Source organism: Dromiciops gliroides, chromosome 2 (assembly GCF_019393635.1).
Source record: "Dromiciops gliroides isolate mDroGli1 chromosome 2, mDroGli1.pri, whole genome shotgun sequence".
NCBI classification, from domain to species: domain Eukaryota; kingdom Metazoa; phylum Chordata; class Mammalia; order Microbiotheria; family Microbiotheriidae; genus Dromiciops; species Dromiciops gliroides.
In genome coordinates, this window is record NC_057862.1 from 254,332,877 (window position 1) to 254,354,964 (window position 22,088).

Sequence of the window (22,088 nt, forward strand, 5' to 3'; positions counted from 1 at the left end):
GACACTTAACACTTACTAGCTGTGTGACCCTGGGCAAGTCACTTAACCCCAATTGCCTCACCAAAAAAAAAAAAAATGTATGTTTAAAAAAAAAAGATGTCTTCCTGACTCCAGTCCCAGCACTTTCTCCACTGTACCACCCAGATGTTCTACTGTTGTTAAATTAGTTCCTAAACCACTTCATGATAATGATAGTAATAATAATAATGATGATGATGATGATAGTGAAGAGAATAATAAAAATATTTGAACTGTAAAAGTGATTTTTCATCTAATATCTCACTTACCTTTATAGCAATCCTATAACAAAGAAGGAAGAATGAGTATTTTTATTCTAATTTTCTAGATGAGGAAAGAATTATGCAAATTAACTGACTTGACTAAGGCAAATAATATAACTAGTTAAACACAGAGCCAAGACTATAATCCAAATCTCCTGAATTCCAGAGCTTCTCCCACTAGCCCACTCCCCACTTTGTTTCTTCCTTCTACCACTTGCTTATGTTTCCAAAGGTACCTGAGAGATGAGAGACTACCTAGGGATGTTTTTCAACTGCCTTCTCCCAGAAGATCTGATTAATTTCTTTGATGCCACAGAAGAAATTCTAGGGGCCCAAATCGTGGTAGGGAACATGTGGGGATCAATAGTCAGCTACTTGTGTTCTTCACTTTGAAAAAGATGAACTAACCCAAGGGTCATTGGGCATTTGCTCAGTTTTCTACAGAACTAGTCCATTAGAAATAGAATACAGGAAGGAAAAACATAGGAGAATAAAATTATTATCTCTTTGAAAATTCCTCATGAGTAGAATACTCTTACCTTCATCACCAAAACCGCAAAGGGATCATCTTGGCCTTTCATATCCAGACTCATAAAAGAGGCCAATTTGTGTGTGGCATCCACCAACTTTTTCTCCAAGCTGGCTGCTTTTTGCTCTGCCTTTTCTCTTTCAACCAACTGTATTCTGTATATAATATTAACAAGTCTTAATCTTATACATTTCTTACATGTTAAGTGTAACAAATGGTTTTTCTCTTTAAAGTAGAACATTTCCATAAGAAGAATGTGGATTCCTTGCTATGGCAAATTAACCATTTATGGGGAGAAACTAGAAATAGCACAGGAAATGCAAAAAATATATAATTCTCTACAAGTGATATGTGTGTATGTGAATAGATGGAGAGAGATGGAAAAATATTAGCTAGCATTTTTATAGTGCTTTAAGGGTTGCAATGGACTTTACAAATATTATCTCATTTTATCTTTACAACAACCCTAGGAGGTAGATGCTGTTATTACACCCATTTTACAGATGAGGAAACTGAGGCACAGAGATGTTAAGTAACTTTTCCAGAGTCACGCAACTCAGTAGACCACAGAGCAGCCTTCTCAGTGGGGCTGCTGCGGCAATAAAGCCACTCAAGTCAAATGCTAACCCTTCATTCTTTATACACTCAAACTCTGTTCTACACATTGTCCTAGCAAACACACAGGGGCCTACTTCCAACCATTCCTATTCCACCAATTCTTAGCATCAAGAAAGCACCCCGATGTTCCCTCTTATGGGCCCCAGGAGGGCAATCTAGTACTTCAGGCAGCTCTGTGCCTTTTCCACCTTAACACGTACTTGTCATGCCTTCAAAAATCTATCCCCCAAAGTCTACTCTACAAGAACTTTAGCTGGTCATTTTCTTTTCCATTTAAATGCTGACAGACTCCTAAAAGAAGAGCAATAATCTGACACAGAGAGCACTCTTAAGTTCTTGGTGAAGAAGGTGAATGGTGAATCACTTTATATTCTTTTTTATTTAGAAATTGTATTGAAGCCTTCTCCATGCCAAATGGAGGGGCAGACATGGCACTCAGGCAAAGGGCAAGCTACCAGAAAATGTGACTTACTTTCAAGAGATAATCTACCACACAGGGGTCATTCTAATGATGTGTTGCCTTTGATAGGTTCTTCTTTTAGACTATGCCACATTTCAGACAGCATCTGGACAACCAGACGGAATTATCCTTTTCTCCCTCCTGCTGGCCCTTAAGTTTATACTCATCTCTTGGTCCTCATAAAAGTTTGGTTCCCAACTCAATTTTTGGCTCCAAGTACTTTCTCTTCTAAAACAATTTGGAAATGCAAGTGTCAGAAGAAAAATCAGATTGTTGGATGGCGTGACATTATAAGCAACATAGAATTAGAAATGGGATACTGACACAGTTTAAGTGACTGCTTTGGACAGAATCATTTCTAGGCCTCTTCCTATGATAGTAATTCCTGGAACTTCTTCAAATATCTCTTGTAAATAATGTAGACTATAATCCACTGCACCCCCCAAACCACACCCTTCTACACACACCCAGAAAAGAATTCTGGTTCTCCTCCTAAGGAAGCCCAAGGCACAATTTCAAATCTTTTATCTCTATACCCAACAAAAAAAAATGGAATAAATGTTTTACATAATGCTGAATCCAAAAGCATGTGCAATTTGACCTGATTTAAACTCTATGATCCATAGTGAGTACAGAGCTGATGATGAAATGTTTTTTAGAATCGTGGAATTTTTAAGAGATGGAAGAGACCTTAAGAGTTCAATTCTCTTCTTTTACAGATGAGGAAACTAAACCTCAGAGAGATAAAATGACTTACCTAAAGTCATCGAGCAAGTTAGTAGCAGGATCAGGACCCAGGTCTCCACCTTTCCAGTGAATTTATCACCACATCACCCAATAGGCATACAAATCAGAAAACATCCTACCTTAGACGGCTTTCAAGTTCTGCAACTCTTTCACTTAAGTCCCAGTTGCCTTTTTCAAGGTTCTGAATGCTGGCATTTTTCAAAGATTTTATTCTGGTGGCCGAAGCATTGATTTCCTCTAGATCTCTGATATGATCTTTCAGGGACATAATCTGGGAGAACTGTCTGGCGTTATTTTCTTTGTAATTTTCCAGCTCGGATTTAATCTCTTGCAATGAAGACTCTTTCGTGAGAAGCTTGTTTTGAAGATTCCTTACCTATACAGGGAGAAAAAATACAAAAATGGTATTAGCCTTCATACCAGAAAACTTTAAATAGCCTTTGATTGTTAACTTTTAGAAATTCATGACCAGATAGCAGATATTATTTTATAAACTAAAATCAAACCTCCCTGCATTAAAAAAAGTTAACCACATTTTAAAAATAAAATCATGGCATCCAATGAGACCCAATAGCATGAATGAAATTGTTCATGTTAACACTACTTAGTATAGAGCTTTAGTTAACAGAATCCCAGAATCTCCGTTAGGAAGATCCAGAGCTCATTTAGTCCAATCTAGACCTGAACAAGAATTCTTTCTCCAGCATCTCCAGTAAGTGGGCATCCTTCTTCAGTTTGAAGCTCTTCATTAAGCTGTAACAATTGGAGTGACGCCACCTGCTGGAGAGTTACTATAGGAAAGTTCCATTATCCATGCGGCTTTTCCTTGGCGTCAGGAAGTGACGTTTGCTTGTGGGTACTGTCTATAAAAGCTACCAGCCAATTAGCTTGGAGATGTGTGTGCGCATGTGGATGGGATGTTCCCAGTTTCACAGGAGGCTTCTGGAAGGAAGGAGGAAGCGTTGGGTCCTTTTTGTTACTGACCTCGCCATGGCAGGTCGGATAATGGGGTCTCTTAGAAATAGTTAGATTTTTACCTTTCTCTCTGATCATTAGATCCTAATGCTCTTTAATAAATACTTAAATACTCTTGCTAAAGCTTCTAATTTATTGGCTCATTAGATGTTTTAGACAGTATAGCTAGAATTTTAGCCCCTTACAAAGCTCATCCCACTTTTGACTGACTGTAATTATTAAGAAGTTTTTTTTTAATATATTAATGTTTTACATTTGTTTTTGTTTTTTTACATTAATTTTTTTACATAAATGTAATTTTACATTTACATTTTTGTACATTAAGCCCTAAGATGCCAGCCTACCATTTTCTACCCATTACTCCAAGTTTTTTTTCTCTCTAAAGGGCAACCAAACCAACTTTAATCACCTTTTCCAATGGTGACTTTTCAAATACTTGAAGATATTTGAAGATAATTACCAGGTCCTCCATCCCCCTGCCTCCTAAGTCATCCCTTCTCCTTGCATGGCATGATATTACCATTCTGGTTGCGGTCTTCTAGATGTACCTTGACCTCATCTATGTTGTTCCTAAAAAGTGGCATCTAGAATTGAACACAGTACTCCAGATTTGGACTGGCTATTAGCTCTGTCCTTCTGGACCCTATGTCTCTTCTAATGTATCCTACAATAACTTTGGCCTTTTGGGCTGTGATCAGATATGATATGACATACAAAATATAAGAGTTCTGAATCTCAAGGACATTTCCTTCTGTAATAAACAGGAAAGGAAATGGTGCATGTGTTTTTTTGCCCTGATAATAATAGATATCATTTATATGCACTTGTTATTTGACAGGCACTGTGCTAAACACTTTACAATTATTATCTCATTTGATCCCCACAAATCTCATTTGATCCTTTGTTCAGTGGTGTCCAACTCTTTGTGACTGGGGTTTTCTTGGGAAAGATACTGGAGTAGTTTGGCATTTCCTTCTCTAGTGGATTAAGGTAAACAGAGGTTAAGTGACTTGCCCTGGGCCACACAGCTAATAAGTGTGAGGCCAGATTTGAACTCAGTTCTTCCTGACTCCAAGCCCAGTATTTTATCTACTGAGCCACCTAGCTGCCTCCAGCAAACAGAGGTTTAGTGACTTTCCCAGGGTCACACAGCAAGTGAGTGTCTGAGGCCAGACTTGAACTCAAGGTCTTCCTGATGCCAGGCTGAGCTCTCTATCCACTGAGCCACTTAGCTGCCTCTTTCTCATTGGTAGGCTGGCTTAATTTCAGGCCATTTCTTGCAGCCTCAGTAAAATAAATGAAAGGAAACAGCCAAGCAACCCATGTACTGCAAACTCCCTCTTCCCTGGGTTGTTCTAGAACAGTAGCTACCAGTGACCTCAACTCAGGTGCCACCGAGTATCAGTAACCTGAGTCAAAGTACTTCCCTTGAAGAACTTCTCACTGTTTTCTCTCTTTTTTTTTCTCTTCTTCTCTCTCATACTCTTCTCCCACCAATTTCTTTTCCCTGTCAATTTCTTTCTCTTCCTTTTTTTTCTTCTCCCCAACTGGTGTCTCAGGTCAGCCAATGGTATCTTTCAACATTTCTTAATCACACTGGTAGTACTCTGAGTTAAAGAACCTATGGATTCGATTCCAGATCCAATTCTAGAAGTGTCAAGTGCCATTTAACACTAATTTCCTAAGTGTTGTTGATGGTGTTCAGTCATTTTTCAGTCTTGTCTTACTCTTTGTGGCCTCATTTGAGGTTTTCTTGTCAAAGATACTGGCGTGGTTTTGCCACTTCCTTCTTCAGCTCAGCTCATTTTACACGAGGAAACTGAAGCAAACAGGGTCAAGTGACTTGTTCAGGGTCTGAGGCCAGATTTCCAGCGCTCTATCCACTGTGCCACCTAGCTGTCCTCTCCTAAATGCTAGGAAAAGGGAGTAAAAACCCCTGAAGTTCTCAAAGCTCCAAAAAGCAAAGAGGAAATAGTGACATTGGTTTTTGTTTTTGTTTTCCAGGGCAATGGGGGTTAAGTGACTTGCCCAAGGTCACACAGCTAGTAAGTGTCAAGTGTCTGAAGTCAGATTTGAACTTAGGTCCTCCTGAATCCAGGGCCGGCGCTTTATCCACTGCACCACCTAGCTGCCCCCCAATAGTGACATTGTTGAGAGAAAATCCCTTCCAAAGGATTTGCCGAAGGGTATTTCCCAACCCAAAGAAGTTCTTCCCTTGGGTATTTGTGTCCAGTTGTAGATATGGAACTAAAATGAGGATGAAAAACATGGTATATATCTAAAGAGATCTCTAGTTCAATCTGGGAAGTGCTTTATTCAGATCATCACAGACAACTAGCTCTTTGCCTACCCTTCTTTGAAAACTCTGGAAGAGATTCCATAACCATGATGAGGGTAGTTAATACATATCTCCCAATTAATTTCCTCTTCCATGGCCACCCCCATTCCTGCCTACCTTTTCTTAGGTTTAGTCCCTAATCAAACCCCACAGTGAATAGCAGAGGCTGTCCCTTCCTATTATACTGTCCTCTCCTCCACTAGCCCGAGATATAAGATTCACCAAGCACAGCATTAATAAATCTTTTGGAGTTGTTCATTTTTCTTAAACCACATTTGAAAAGAGTAATAGGTTATTAGAACTTATCTTTGGGGAAAATTTTGAAATTTCTGCTTCCTTGTGTCTGACCAAGTGAAGAAAGTCCTCTAAATGAAGGAAAATTGAGCTACCACTGCATTTAGTTGGCCCTTAACTATGAAACCTTAATCTAATTTTCCAGTTCAAATTTCTTTATTAGGCTGAGTGTGATCTCGAGAACTAGTAAGAGAGGAGAAAGAAAGACAAATTTGCTTTTACTTGACATTGTAAAAGAACATTTGCTTTATAACCAGAAAAAGGTCAGGAACATTTTGTTACTGGAAGAAATTGCATCAATTACAAGCATTGTAATGCCTAACAGGAAAGATGACCTAAGGACTAGGTGCTTTGAGCCACAGATTTCTACTTTAGACTGCATTCAGAGAAAGAATAAGGAGGGTGCCTTATTCTATCTTAAGAAGTCTAGTAGAAAAATAAAACAAGCTAAAAGCTAGTGTGTACTTGTGATACACACAAAACAGATCTTATATTAATGTTCCATCAACATAAAAAATTGACATTTGTATAGTACTTAAACTTTACAAAAGACTGTACATATCTCATATAATATGAGCCTCACAACAAACCTAGGAGATAACTACAGGCATTATTATCCCCATTTAACAGGTGAGAAAACTAAGGCTCAGAGTTGTTTAGGTAACATTCCCAGGGTCACCCAGCTGGTATGTGTCAGTGGCAGGATTGGAACACAGGTCTTCTTGACCTATTATGCTATAATCCCTTAACCTACTAAAGAAAGTTTATAGGGAAGAATGAATTATTTATGTCCTCTAGGAATTTACAATCCCCAGTATTTGAAAATATTGATTGTACTTCCCTAAATTAATTTGAAAATATGTTTTTCCCTGAAAAACACTTAGTCCAAGTGCTTTTTGATATCTTTTTTTTGGTGGGAGGGGGGGTGAGGCAATTGGGGTTAAGTGACTTGCCCAGGGTCACACAGCTAGTAAGTGTTAAGTGTCTGAGGCCGGATTTGAACTCAGGTCCTCCTGAATCCATGTCCGGTACTCTATCCACTGTGCCATCTAGCTGCCCCGAGTCCAAGTGCTTTTTAGGGCTCAGCTACAACAGCATAACTTTGTAGAAGATTGAGACAAAGGTGCATTCAGAGCATTAAATAAGAGCTATGAGCTACAATTTGATCAGGGAAAAAACATGCCTGTTTCTATGGAAATCACCATGAAGTCCAACATTGTCACAACTGGTCACATCTTTGAGCATTAACACATATGCCAGTCCTGAAACATTCAACATTTTAAGTGCTTTACAAATACAATGCAAACTAAGAACTATGCTTCAAGACCTCATTTTATTTTGCCTTGCTGTAAGAGGGGTGTCCAATACCCCTCAACCCCAAGTAATGTATCTAAAAAATGCCCTGATACCTTCAACAGATAAGAATGCCTCCTTGAGTTTCAGAATCAATCAAAGGTGTGAACTCAGTGTGAATAATGCCTAGACAAATCTATTGAATCAATCAAAGGTGTAAAGTAAGTTCAGATTCATTGAAACAAATAGAGACAGGAAATATAGTTGCTGAAAGAAAAAGTCATCCTCTATGGAGTTTGGATAAAACAAGAAGATAATTCAGAATCCAATATTCCAATATCAGGCCAGCTTCATGGTCAAAAAGCTTCATCCAGCTGAGCCCTTAAGAGGGAATCCCTTGGGGGAAGGGGAGACAGAGGAAGAAGAGGAGAGAGTCTGTGTATTTTCTCCCTCCCCCTTGACCAGAGGATGTCTTTGGGAGCTTCAAAAAGATGAAGGAGGGGCAGCTGGGTGGCACAGTGGATAAGGCACCAGGCCTGGATTCGGGAGGAGCTGAGTTCAAATCCAGACTTCAGACACTTGACACTTACTAGCTGTGTGACCCTGGGCAAGTTACTTAACCCTCATTGCCCTGCAAACAAAAAACAAAACAAAACACAAAAACAACAAAAACAACAAAAAGATGAAGGAGTTGGACTAACTTCTTATTGGCTGTTGGTAGCCATATCACCAGAACAACAGTGGCTGATGACTGCATCTGCACTAGGAGCCAGGACAAAGAAGACACACCAAGGAAAGATAGCCTCAGGGTTCTACAAGGGCACCGACCCTTAGAGCCCAGCAAAGACCAAAGCTCACCAAAGGAGAACTTCATGAGGACTGCACAAAGGGAGAAAAGACACCAGGTACTGTATGTTACCTCTTTCCCCTGGTTTTTGTACATACTTGTGTTGGAAAGTGTATCCCAGACTTTTATAGAAGGATGGTTTTGTACCAACTGTTCTTATTATTTACCACATTAGTAAATACCTTTTTCTTTTTCTTTTTGTAAATACCCTTTTCTATGAACTAATTAACTCTGGCTTTTTTTTTTTTTAGTGAGGCAATTGGGGTTAAGTGACTTGCCCAGGGTCACACAGCTAGTTAAATGTTAAGTGTCTGAGGTCAGATTTGAACTCAGGTCCTCCTGACTCCAGGGCCGGTGCTCTATCCACTGTGCCACCTAGCTGCCCCCTAACTCTGGCTTTCTAATTGATAATTAATGGGGGAAGCAGACTGGATGGGGGAAATTAAACTACAAAACCACCCCATCCCTTTAGGGTTACCTCTAGGACTCTAGTACAGAAGTCGTTGGCCATCCTCTGGGGACCTGGCCAACCAATTTAAGTGGGAGTTGGGACAGTGAGTCTGGAGTCATGGGTAGGGGAGGGAAGCTACATTGCTATATAATATTCTATGATACTGATGAAAGCTATTCGAGAAACCAAGTAGGGTTTCCATGGTTGCATCTTACTGTGGCTGGACACTACCCTAGATCTTTAGCCTACATTCCACAGTGTAATATTATCAACAAGCCTTCCCAAAGGATATGCTAGTTCTCTGGCTTCTGTTTTTAATCCTCTTTGTTCATGACAGTGTTTCTTAATTATTTTATATTATTATTCTATTGTTAATAACCAATTATTAAATTAGGATTAAGATTTTTCCTATATCCTTATTTAGGAACCAGCCCCTACAGATCATTCAGCTAATCTCTGAAGAACAAGGATAATACCTCAGGATACATACTTCCTGATTTGGGGCAAGATACCATTCAACTAGGAGACACTACTTTTGTTTATAGTGTAAATAATGTAAATTATTTGTAATATAACCTAGGTATATCCCAGCCCTAAAGAATTAAGGCCATGTCTTTGCACCCCTCCACTGTGGTTTAGCGTAACTCAGCTAATGAAAGGGAAAACCAACCAGAGTGGTCTGGGTAGAGATGGATTCTTTTGTCTAGATTGCTGGAGATGCCTGAGTCTCATGATCAAGCCATGTTCTCAGCAGGAGGAGCTGAAGGCTTTCAGCTCACCTCCTCATTTGAAAGTCCACCCCCTCATTAATTGTTCAGTAATAAGGGTTGATTTTCACCTGTCAGGGACACCCCATTTTCTAAAAGTATATTAAGGCATTCAGCATCTCCCTTAGGTATCTTTGGTTATAGAGATAAACTCTGAACATCAATGTATTGATTACTAGCTAGCCTAATTAATAAATTGATTATTAAGTACCCAGAAACTCTGTCTCTCAGGCTTTTCATTCATCTCATTATTTTATCCTCACAACAATCCTGGAAAACAGGTGCTATTATTATCCCTAGGAGTTATTATTATCCCCATTTTACAGATGAGGTAACTGAGGCAAATAGAGGTTAAATGATTTTACCAGGGTCAAAAGCTAGTAAGTGTCTGAGACAGAATTTGAACTCGTCTTCCTGACCCCAGAGCCAGCAAGCATTCTATTCACTGAGTCATATAGGTCTCTTTCAGAGAACCTTGAGATTTCATGACAAATAGAAAGCCATTATATTAGAGCATTTGGGGGTGGTATGCAGTGTAGGTCAAAGAATTCAGTAATGCTACTGAATTATCAACAATTACAGCAAGCAAAAATGTTATAAGGAAGGACAGGATACTTAAGTAGCTGTTGAATGATCAGCTAAAATGGAATAACCACAAAGGCAATGTATGAAAGAAATTAAAACATCAAAGCAATTTTTACCCTCAGATTAGGAATAGACTAGACTGAAACAATAGCAGCAGGTCAATTTCCCTGTTGTGGCAGTGACCTAGAATTAGATAACTCTTTTTGAGTCCTGTTCAACTTTAGGGGGTTTTCTTGGCAAAGATACTGGAGTGGTTTTACCATTTCCTTCTTCAGCTCATTTTACAAATGAGGAAACTGAGGCAAACAGGGTTAAGTGATTAGTCCAGGGTCACACAGCTAGTAAGTGTTTGAGGCCAGATTTTAACTCAGGGCTTTCTGAAATCAGGCTCAGCACTTTATTCACAGGACTACCTAGCTGCCCCACATCGTTGGGAGGGGACAGCTCTCCCGGCTGCCCATTCTCTTATATGTGTTGTCTTGTCTTTCCCACTAGAATGTAAGTTCCTTGATGATACAGACTGTCTTGTTTTTGTCTCCAGTGCTTAGCCCAGTGTCTACCACATAATAAGCACTTGATAAATGCTTTTTCATTCTTTCATTTATTGCATTTCATCATTTTGTGAGGTGATACTTCTCATAATTTTCTATCATTCTTCTCCATAATGTTTTATAAATGAGTTTGAACTCTTAAGTGATATTGCATGTGTCTGCAATATCTTTCTGCATGGGAAGGACATACAAGGGTTATCTGTGGGGATTCCTGGACCCTTTGGGCTTCTTGCTTAGACAGCACTTTTGCATATGTTGTCTCTAAGAAATGGTAATAATGTCAAAGTTATTATTTTTGTCCATTTCTTTTTTCTCAGATTTGATAGCTTGCTTAAATAAATTCTCATCTTTATCCTTTCTCCTAGTTTTGTATTGATTTTGGCTTTTGCTCTAAACAATCAATGTTATGACTAAACACAGATAGCTGATTCTCAAATAGTTCCTGAATTGGCAACCAGACATTTTCTTTATGTTAAGATGTAGTCCATTTTGGATTTGCCAGTCAAGATGACGAAGGGAAGGGCTTAAAAAGGGCCAGAGTCGTCATAAACCTCTCCAAAAACAATGCAACAACAATAGAAATACTGAGAACAAGAAAAGCAGCTTTTAAAATTGCACTACAAAAAATAAAAATCAAAACAGAAAATGAAAAAAAGTGCAGACACAATTTTTTAAATGCAGCAATGGAAGTAAGTAGAGTACCAAAAAGAATATAGATGGGAAAAGAACCAAGACAGAACATTCCAAGACACAACCTTAAATAGATAAATTACTAGTAGTAATTTATTTAGTAAATAGGAAATCAATCCAAAATTAACACTGGCATGAAAATCAGAATAAAGAAGGATTTGTAAAAATAAAAAAATATGAGAATTGCTATAGTTAAAATTAAAGATTTTTTGAAAGATTACGGGGCAGCTAGGTGGCACAGGGGATAGAGCACCAGCCCTGGATTCAGGAGGACCTGAGTTCAAATCCGGCCTCAGACACTTGAAACTTACTAGCCGTGTGACCCTGGGCAAGTCACTTAACCCCAATTGCCTCACCAAAAGAAAAAAGAAAGAAAGAAAGATTATAAGGAAATATTCATCCTTAGTCAATTTCTCAAATCATTATACTGTGTTTGTTCTGTTAATATCATTATGGAGGAAGATTAAAATAGATATGAAAGTTCCCCAGAACATTCAGTTTGGGAGATAACATTCTTGTCAAATGCCACTCAGTCTAGCATTCAAAGGAATCTGATATTAATTTTACATTCATTTAATGAAAATACACATTTTTGCTTCTATTTAATAGGCATTTCAACAAGCATTTATTAAGTATCTAATACTTAAAGCTGTGGTAGGTGCTAAGGATTAAAAAAAATAATAATCCTTTCCTGCAAGGATTTTACATTCTACTGGGTTCTTTGTGATGTTTCTAATCACAAATGAGGTTATAAAAATACCAAATTATAATTAGGCTACATCAGATTACATAGATTATAATAGAATAGCAATGGGCAGCAAGGAGACACAGTGGATAGTGCTGGGCCTGGGTCCAGAAGACTTATCTTCCTGAAGTTTGAATCTGGCCTGCGGCACTTTCTAGCTGTATGAGCCTGGGCAAGTCATTAACCCTGTTTGCCTTAGTTCTTCATCTGCAAAATGAGTTGGAGAAAGAAATGGCAAACCATTCCAGTATCTTTGCCAAGAAAACACTAAATGGGGTCACAAAGAGTCAGACAGGACTGGAAAATGACAGAACAATAACAAAGAGACATTTTATATTACATTATATTTATTTCATTATCTTAAATCTAATCCATCCAATAAATATTTATTAAAGAGACTACTATGTGCCAGGCAATGTGCTAAGTGCTAAGAATATAATGAATGAAAAGAAAGACAGTGCCTGAGCTTACAATTTAAAGTGTTTGACAACACAAAGGAGGAGGCTGGAAAGCAGGAAATTGGGACAGACACCAGAGGTTTTCTTGTGGGTTATCTTGTTCCTTGAAGTTGAAACCAGGCAGGGTATCTGATGCAAAAGTAAAGTGAGTTGAGAGGCCAGTCTCTACCCTCTATAAAGGAAAGCATTCCAGTCCTCCAATCAGAAGGCTAAGGGAAGGGAGTGATCAAGGCTTGAGTTGGCAGCATGGTGATCACTTTAGGAGACTGAGCTTATCCTGGAAGGGACATTTTGTTCTAGGGTTGTATTGGGTGTGAATCCCCAACTATGAGCTTGCTGCATCTTAACCAAGTCAGGACTTCTTTTGGTGTCAGTTTCCTCATATGTAAAATGAGGGAGTTGAACCATGATCTTAATGACCATAAACTCCATTCTAACTCTAAAGTTATAATTCTGTGATCTTATAATATTATGAAATGAAATTACTTTTTAAGTAAGAAATATAGAGAATATAATGGAAAACTTTAAAAAACTATAAACTAACAACAGATTCAGTACAGTGGAAAGCAATTACAATGGAGATAATAAACTAGGAAAACAGGCTCAGAAACTACTGTATTATTAAAAGAATTCGAGTAGTAGAAAACATCAAAAATCAAGGGACAAATCTGGACCACAGGTCAAGATAGTGAAACCTCAGGATCATTGTTATCCCAGAAAATTAAGAAAATAAAATAATTTTTTAAATGTTATCTGGGAAATAATCAAGCAAACTTCCAAGGTTTTTAAAAAATGATAATAAACAACTAGAAAGAATCCACAAAATACCAACAAGAAAGAACCAACAATTTACCTCTCCTAGATACATTTTTCTTAAACTAACACTTTGATAAAGAAAAAAAATCTAAGCTGCAAAGACAGAAATAGCAGGCAAGATACATCCATCCGTATTATAATAGACTTCTCAAGGAAGACAAAATATTTTTAAAGAGATTAGGATATTTAGAATTTAAGACATGTGGACCACAAATTCTATATGAAAGCAAGAAACGAATATGATGGAATACTATTATACTGGTTTTTGTATGTGAATGAATGAAAAAAGGGGATGGTTTCAGAGATACCTGGGAAGACCTATATGATAAAGAGTGAAATTTATATTACCACAACAACATTGCAAAGACAACTTTGAAAGACTCAGGAACTATAATCAATGCAATGAACCACCATAATTCCAGGGGACTCATGAAAACACATGTTTCCTACCTACTGCCAGAGAGATGATGGACTCAGGGTGCAGACTGAGAGGTATATTTTTGGACATGATCAATACAAGAGTTTGTTTTGCTTGACTATTCATACTTGTGGCAAGGGTTTTCTTTTTCTTTCTTTTTCAATGGAGAGAGGAAGATAGAAGGGAGTGAAGATGGATTTTTGTTCATGGAAAAATTAATTTTTAAAAAAGAGAGCAGGGGGCAGCTAGGTGGTGCAGTAGATAAAGCACTGGCCCTGGATTCAGGAGGACCTGAGTTCGAATCCAACCTCAGACACTTGACACTTACTAGCTGTGTGACCCTGGGCAAGTCACTTAACCCCCATTGCCCTGCAAAAAAAAAAAAAAAAAAAAGAGCAAAATATGGATACTTGAGCTTTAGACTTCTAAAAGTTTTTAATGACACAAGTTCACTTCAAGGAAATCTTTACTTAGCATACATGCCTCCAGATCAGGATTTAAAACAGTTTTCAAGAGATTTTCAACAATGTGCCAGAGAGCATAGTTCCCTCTTTATACCTCAAAACCCAAAACCAAATATATCAAATTAAGGGGGAAAAGAACAACTGAAAAATTCTAATTAAAAAATCAACTCACGGAAAAGAGTGGAAAAAACAAAGAAATGAGCAAGATAAGGGGTAAAAAGACTTCAGAAGTATGAATATACACCATGGGGTAAAGGAAACTGAAAGAAAAAAAAGATTGTAGTAGGAAAAAATGATGAAATAAGTCTTGGCTCTAGAAATGAATCTGTCTCTATCAAAAGATACTTCAACACTGATCATGAGTTCACTAATTAAAGTAAGAGGTAATGTGGCATAACAATATAGAGTTGACCTCAGAGCCAAGAAAACCTAAATTTAAGTTGTACCTTACTGGCTATGTTAGCCTGACTAAGTCATCTAACCTCAGTGCCTCAGGCAATTCTGTAAGACTAAGTTACAAAACAATTACAGATCTGCATTGGTGGAGGGAGCTCTACCTCTCAAATTTCCTCAATATCATGGAAATCCCAAATCCAGATGGAAAAGAAAGAGAAAGGAGAGAGGAGACAGGGACAAAGAGAGAGGGGACATTGGGAGGGGGGGGAGAGGGACAGAGACAGAGAGAGGGAGAGACAGAGACAGAGACAGAGAATCTCCTTCATTCCTTGTTTGATTAAATATTCTTTTAGCCAAATTGGTATTTCCACATATTTAGGAAGTTCCAGTGGCACGCTCTTAGTGAAAATAAAGGACACATATTAGCATCTAACTCCAAAATGTCATCAACGGAGAGAGGATCTTGCAGGCATCCAGAAAAAAAAATATGTCACATATCAAAAACAATTTTAATTGTGCAGGATTTCTCATTCAGGACAAGAAACAATAGAACAGGACTGTGATATACTGGAATTTGAGAGAAACTGACTTTTATCCCCAAATTACTCATCTATCTTGCAAAGTTGAACACATTTTCCAAGAGAGGAAAAAAATTTCAACTCAACATAGGAATTCCAGGCATTCCCACAGAAAAATCCAGACCCAGAAAGGGCATTTGAAATATACAACAACAATGTAGCACACCACAAAACAAGGTAAAGAAACTTCAGAATAAAGAATGGATATGGGTCAATTGTGTGATATGTCATGAAACTGTTATTTCTTAGACATTTTGCAAAAGGACCATTTGGGAAACCATAGCTACAAATTGATTGTCAAATGCTGATGAATTCTATTGAAAAGGAAATGTGTGTGTGTGTGTGTGTGTGTGTGTGTGAGATCTTGGGGGAAGGGAGACTAATTCAAAATTGAAAGCTTCAAAAGAAATAGAGAGGAAAACCATTCATGTTTCATGGCTTCACAAATGACAATACAACATCAATATTAAATGTATGTATACTGAAAAGCATAGCAATTAAATATTTAAAGTGACAGTTAAACTTTCAAACTCAGCAAATTCTTCCCTGCCAGCACCTACTCCTAAAGAGCTCTCCTATCCCCTTGTTTAGAGGCAGTAGATAAAGGGCTGGGCATGGAGTCAGGGATCCCTAAATTCCAATCCAGCCTTAAACTAGTTGTGTGTCCCTGGGCAAGTCAGTTGTCTGCCTCAGTTTCCTCAATGGGGATTATAATAGCACCTACCTCCCAAGGTTTATGTGAGAATCAAATGAGATAATATCTGTAGTGCTTCGCACATAGTTGGTGGTGTTAATATGAATATATGGTGGGGCAGCTAGATGGCGCAGTGGATAGAGCACCAGCCCTGGAGTCAGGAGTACTTGAGTTCAAATCCGGCCTCAGACACCTAACACTTACTAGCTGTGTGACCCTGGGCAAGTCACTTAACCCCAATTGCCTCACTAAAAATTTTTTTAAAAATTAATATATGGATCACCTGGATTTGATGGAGGTACTTTACTATCCAAATAGAAAATGCCCTTTGGCTAAAACTTCAGGCTGAACCCTGACAGCTAGTAGATAAGTCCCTATTTACTAACTTCTCTCCCCAAGAGAGTAAACAAATCAAAATGCCCCTTTTGACTAAACTTCAACTAATGAGTCCCCATTCACTATCTTCTTTCCCTAAAGAGTAAATAGATTGGGGGCAGCTAGGTGGTGGAGTGGATAAAGCACCAGCCCTGGATTCAGGAAGACCTGAGTTCAAATTTGACCTCAGACACTTGACACTTGCTAGCTGTGTGACCCTGGGCAAGTCACTTAATCCCTATTGCCCTGGAAAAAAAAGGGGGGGGAGTAAATAGATCTTATTGTTCTCCTTAGCAAATATCTAGACATCCTTGTCCTTGGTAAATCCTTCCTGTGTCTTTAAGCTGCCTGTTGTAGTATTTGCTTTAAGTTAATTTGTATCATACTAATAAAACTGACATCACCCTGTAACCAGTGAGCAAGAAACCTTAAAAACCCTTAGAAAGAAGGGGAGCTTTGAAGTCTCCACATCATCATATGTTATGTCTTTCTTCTTGGGACAAAATACTAAATTGATATTATGTTTTTCTGTCTGTCTGATCTGGTTTGTCTTTTAGAAGATATCATGTTCTCTGATCTGGTTTTGGTAGGAGATATTATAAGATATTATAATTCCTCTGATCTATTTATTAATTTTATAGGAGAAATTAAACATTATTTCTCTGATCTGTTGCAGGAGACAGGCAGATGTAAAAACTATATTTTAATATTCAACAGTAGTTAATAAACACTTGTTTCCTTCCTGCCTCCCCACCCTTTTCTTACCCCAACCACAAAAATATTCCTAAAGCACACGTTCAGCCACAGTAATCACTTGTTTAAAACAAACAAACATTCCATTGGTTCTATTGCTTTTTAGTTAAAATACAAACTTCTGCATCTGACATTGACAGAAATCTTTATGACCTGGCTCCAGGCTTACTACACATCCCCTTCATGCACTCTATATGCCAGCCAGACTTGCAGGCTTGCTGACCCTCACATACCATACATATTTCATCTACCACCTCTGCACCTTTGCTAAGTCTGTTTCTCCTGCCTATAATGATTTTCTTCCTCATCTCCTCATCTTAGAATGTCTAGCTTCCTTCAAAACCCAGCTTGTGTCTCCTCCTATGTGAGTCCTCTCCTAATTCCTCTGATTGTTAATGCTTCCCCCACCTCAAAATTACCTTGTGTTTGATGTAGGAGGCAAAAAAGGGGTTAACAGAAAAGCCTAAGACCTAAACTCTAATTCAGACATGAGCTCTAAGAGGGATCCAGACCCCAGTTAATGGATAACTTATAACTTATAAGCTAGGTTCTCTTACCCACAGAATTAATTCAGTACTCATAACGGTAACATAGGGAGGCAGGCCGTGAAGACCTTAAACTATAACAATAATATACTGATAGGCTATAGAAAATCAAACTAGAAATAAATGAAAAATGAAGATGTTTTGAAACTAAGCATGGGAATCAGAAAGAGACATGCACAGAAAAGGCCAAATTTGTCCCCAGATTCACCTTATGATGTATAAACTCCAAAAACACACCTCCACAGAAAAAGGTACCTGCCTCAGGGGTTGGCTTAAGCGCTCAGGAACTCCAAATTAGGATAGGTCCTCTTCTGTACCTCCCTAAAGTGGAGATTATTATAATGATACTGATAATCAATTTATCCATACTATAAATATAATTATCTTTCCTTTCCTAATTCGAGAGATACCTTTCCACTTTTCTGGTTCTCTCCCTGTGTTTACCAACAGTATTACAATAAAACTTGAGAAACTGAGTTTTGTAATTCTTTTGGAATGACTCAAATTCAATCTGACCCTAATTCCATCCCACATCATGTTCGCTTAATCTGCATATATGTCATTTCCCCTAATAGGCTATAAACTCCTTGAGGGCAGGGACCATTTGTTTGGTTTTTGGTTTTTTGCATCTTCAACTCCTAGCAAATGGTAGACAATAAAATGCTATTGTGATTTGTTAAAATTCCCTGTAAACTGCTTTCTTCACTGACCCTATAGTGTCTTTCTCGTTTTCTATGATATTTCAAAAGATCATAGATCAATTGTTAGAAAGAATTTCAAGGAGCATTTGGCTTAAAATCCCACACTTTATGGCCCATGTGGTTAAATGACTTGCCAAAGGTCACATAGTAAATAACATGAATTTGAACCCAGCTCCTCTTACTCCAGAGCCAGAGTGCTTCTTTAGTACCAGAGTATTTTCTGCCTTCTTTTTCTTCTTCATTATCATTGTTCCATCTACCCCAATTACAATCCTATACCTGACAGTGGCTAAACAGTCACATTTGCCAGATCTTTCAGTACCTTGGGTTGTAGTTTGTTTGGACGTAGTGACTTGACTAGGCCAACTGTATGCTTTCTTCCTATTTAGCTCATTTCACTGCAAAATGTATATTGCCCATGTCATGACCTAGAAGTGCATATTGCCTAGATTATGATCTACAGACAGGAAAACCCATTGAGTCAAACAATCAGTTCTGAAATCTTTCTACTAAACTCTAGTCCTATTGCTAACTGCCTATTGGGTGGCTATACCTAGATATTGCATGTATATCTCAAACTCAATATGTCCAAAATCAAATTTATGTCACCCCCTCCTAAATACATTCCTCTTCCAAACTTCCTTATTTCTACTCAGGACACCACCATCCTCCAAGTCACCCAAGTCTGTAACCTTGGAGTCATCCCTCACTGCCCCCTATCCCCTAGCTCCATATCTATTAATTTACCAAATATTTTTGCTTCTGCTTTTGTCCCTTTTCTCTCTACTCACATGACTACTGCTTAGTGAAGGGTCTCATCTCATTTCACTGGAACTCCCAAAAGTCTCTTAATTGGTGTACCTATTTCCAATTTCTTCCCTCTCTAGGGCATCCACTACACAGTCACCAAAATAATATTTCTAAAACAGATATGATTGTGTCATTCCCCTGCTCAAAAATCTTCAGTGGCTCCCTATTACCTTTGGAGTAAAACAATAGACATTTATATAACATTTGCAATTTTCAAAACACTTTAAAATCTTTATCTTCTTTGAGTCTCACAACAATACTATAAAAAGGGTTCATAGAACTATAAATAGTTATCATCATCCCCCATTTTACAAATGAGAAAATTTAAACTCAGAGGGTTTAAGTGACTCACCCATAGTGACACAACTACTAAGTATAATAAGTAGGGTTCATACCTAGGTCTTCCTGACTCCTAGCTCAACTATCACACATTACTTTTCACTACAACATTCTCAGTCTCATATTTAAAACTTTCCACAACCTGGGTCCAATCAACCATTCCAGAATCATTTTATACAATATATTTCTCCCTTCCCTTCCCCCATGCATTCTACATCCCAGGCAAACTAGCCTACTAGCTGTTCCCTATATTCCCTTCTCCATGTTTTGCCTGGTTGCCTTTTATGCCTGGAACATATCCCCTCCTTACTTCTTTCTGTCTCTTAGAATTCCTAGTTTCCCTCAAGAGGCAGCTCAAGTGCCATGTTCTATGTATGTGAAGCCACTCCCACCCACCTCACTAGTAGTATTCACTTTCCTCAAATTACTTTGCGTTTACTTGTGTTATCAATGGGCAATCACAACTTCACAAAACTTACTGTGAAAACTAGGTTTATCACAAGAGAAATTAACATGAATATGTAACTCAAAAAGTTCACAATCCATACAGAAGTTTGCCTTTTATAACAGTACAACAAAGGAAGGGGGGATAACATAAATCTCCCCCTCCAGAATGGGGGAGCAAGGCAATGGCAAAAGCAGCCTTCTTTTCCCTTGGGTACTTACTTGTTGTTTGTCCTTCATTCTTGAAGAGGGCCATGACATCAGGAGGTAATAATACAACTTGCAGTGAATTGGATTTAAGTGAGGCAGAACTGTGCAAAGTCACCAGCTTCACTCTCCTCCAGAGGATCTAGATCCAGTGGCAAGATATATATCAGGATGACTGGAGATGGCCCTGATTGTTTGAGGCAATCAGGTTAAGTGATTTGCCCAGGGTCACACAACTAGTAGTGTCAAGTGTCTGAGGTCAGAGTTGAACTCCAGTCCTCCTGACTCCAAGACCAGTGCTCTATCCACTGTACCACCTAACTGCCCTCCCTGGGAACTGCTAGATGATAAGGACAGGATGGTCTGCTTATCTACAAGGGTCCCAGCTACACAAGGAGTTTTTCAGCCTAGCTCATATTGACTGGCACCGGTTTTGAGTCCCCAGGACACACAGTGGGGTCCAGTCTCTGTTAGATCAAGGTCAGGTTTTGCCCTTGACACATTCAGGGCCTCCTATGAAAATATGGCAATGCAAAAAGACAAACTCAGTGGACTCCTTAACACTCCTTAAGAGTGTACATGTATGAAATGATGTATAGTGAAGTGAGCAGAACCCAGAAAACATTGTGCACAGAGACAGCAATATTGTTTGATGAAGAACTGTGAATGACTTGACTATTCTCAACAATACAGTGATCCAAGACTATCAAAGGACTATTGATGAAACATACTATCCACCTCCAAAGAAAGAACTAATAGTGGTGGAACACACTGAAGCATGCTATTTTTCACTTTCATTTTTTTCTTTTAATCAAGTTTTCTTATACAGAATGACAAATATGGTAATGTTTTACATAATCATATGTACAATCCATATCTGATTGCTTGCCACCTCAGGAAGGGGGGAGGAGACAGAAGGGGGGATTAAAATTGGAACCCAAAACCATAAATAAAAATGTTTATTACATTTTGTAAAGAGTAAATACATTGTATTGTGAAATATAACATAAATGCCTTGAGGACAGAGAGAGTTTCATTTTTCTGTGTCCCTAGTACCTAGCACAATGCCTGACACACAGTAGGCTTAATAAATGTATGATGGGGGCAGCTAGGTGGTGCAGTGGATAAAGCACTGGCCTTGGATTCAGGAGTACCTGAGTTCAAATCCAGCCTCAGACACTTGACAGTTACCAGCTGTGTGACCCTGGGCAAGTCACTGTAACGATTGGAATAACGCCACCTGCTGGATACTTACTGTAGAGGAGTTCTGCCCATGAAGGGAAGGTCTTTGAGGGCAAGACCAGGAGTCAGGAAGTGACGCGGGCTAGTGGGAGGAGGAAGGAAGAGACTGGCGCTCAGTCTCGCTTTTCTTTCCTCTGGACTCTGGTGGAGAGCGGAGCTAGAAATGTGCTCTCCCTTTAATAGATAGGAATCTAGGCCTTTCTCTCTCTCTTTACCAAATTCTTATTCTCCTTAATAAATGCTTAAAAGTCTAACTCTTGCTAAAGCTTATAATTTATTGGCGACCACTCATTAGATATTTTAGACAGTTTAGCTGGAATTTTAACCCTTAACAGATGGCTGACCACGAAGAGGAAAGCTAACCCTCAGTCTTCTTCTGATCTGCTGGTTGGGTAAGAAATTTCCCCTCCCTCTCCCTTTAACTGCTAAGTACTGGTGTACTGGCTGTGTTTTTCCTTTGAATTTTTTCGAATGGACCTTTTAAACTCCCTAATTATCCTATTTTTGATTTTGGTCTGTTTAACCAGACAAATGGGAGATAAGATCATGTTAATGCTTTGTTTTTGTGGATTTTCTATTTTTCTTTTTATTTTTGTTAAAAGAGCCAGCAACTTACTCACACAAGGAAATATCTCTCCCTCTCCCAACCATGCTTTTTCAGAGAAACCTGAAGAGAT

The 22,088-nt window shown here is 38.5% G+C and overlaps 1 protein-coding gene across 1 annotated transcript in view; it reads right to left on the reverse strand.

Annotated features, from left to right (window-relative positions):
* Positions 1-22,088, reverse strand: part of LOC122739854 (coiled-coil domain-containing protein 170-like) — a 53,570-nt gene that overhangs the window by 14,214 nt on the left and 17,268 nt on the right. Inside the window, exons 3-4 of the mRNA XM_043981566.1 lie at positions 2,755-3,011; positions 821-965 (exon numbers count right to left, since the gene is read on the reverse strand). Coding sequence (XP_043837501.1) covers positions 821-965; positions 2,755-3,011 — 402 coding nt within the window. The remainder of the gene's footprint in view (positions 1-820; positions 966-2,754; positions 3,012-22,088) is intronic.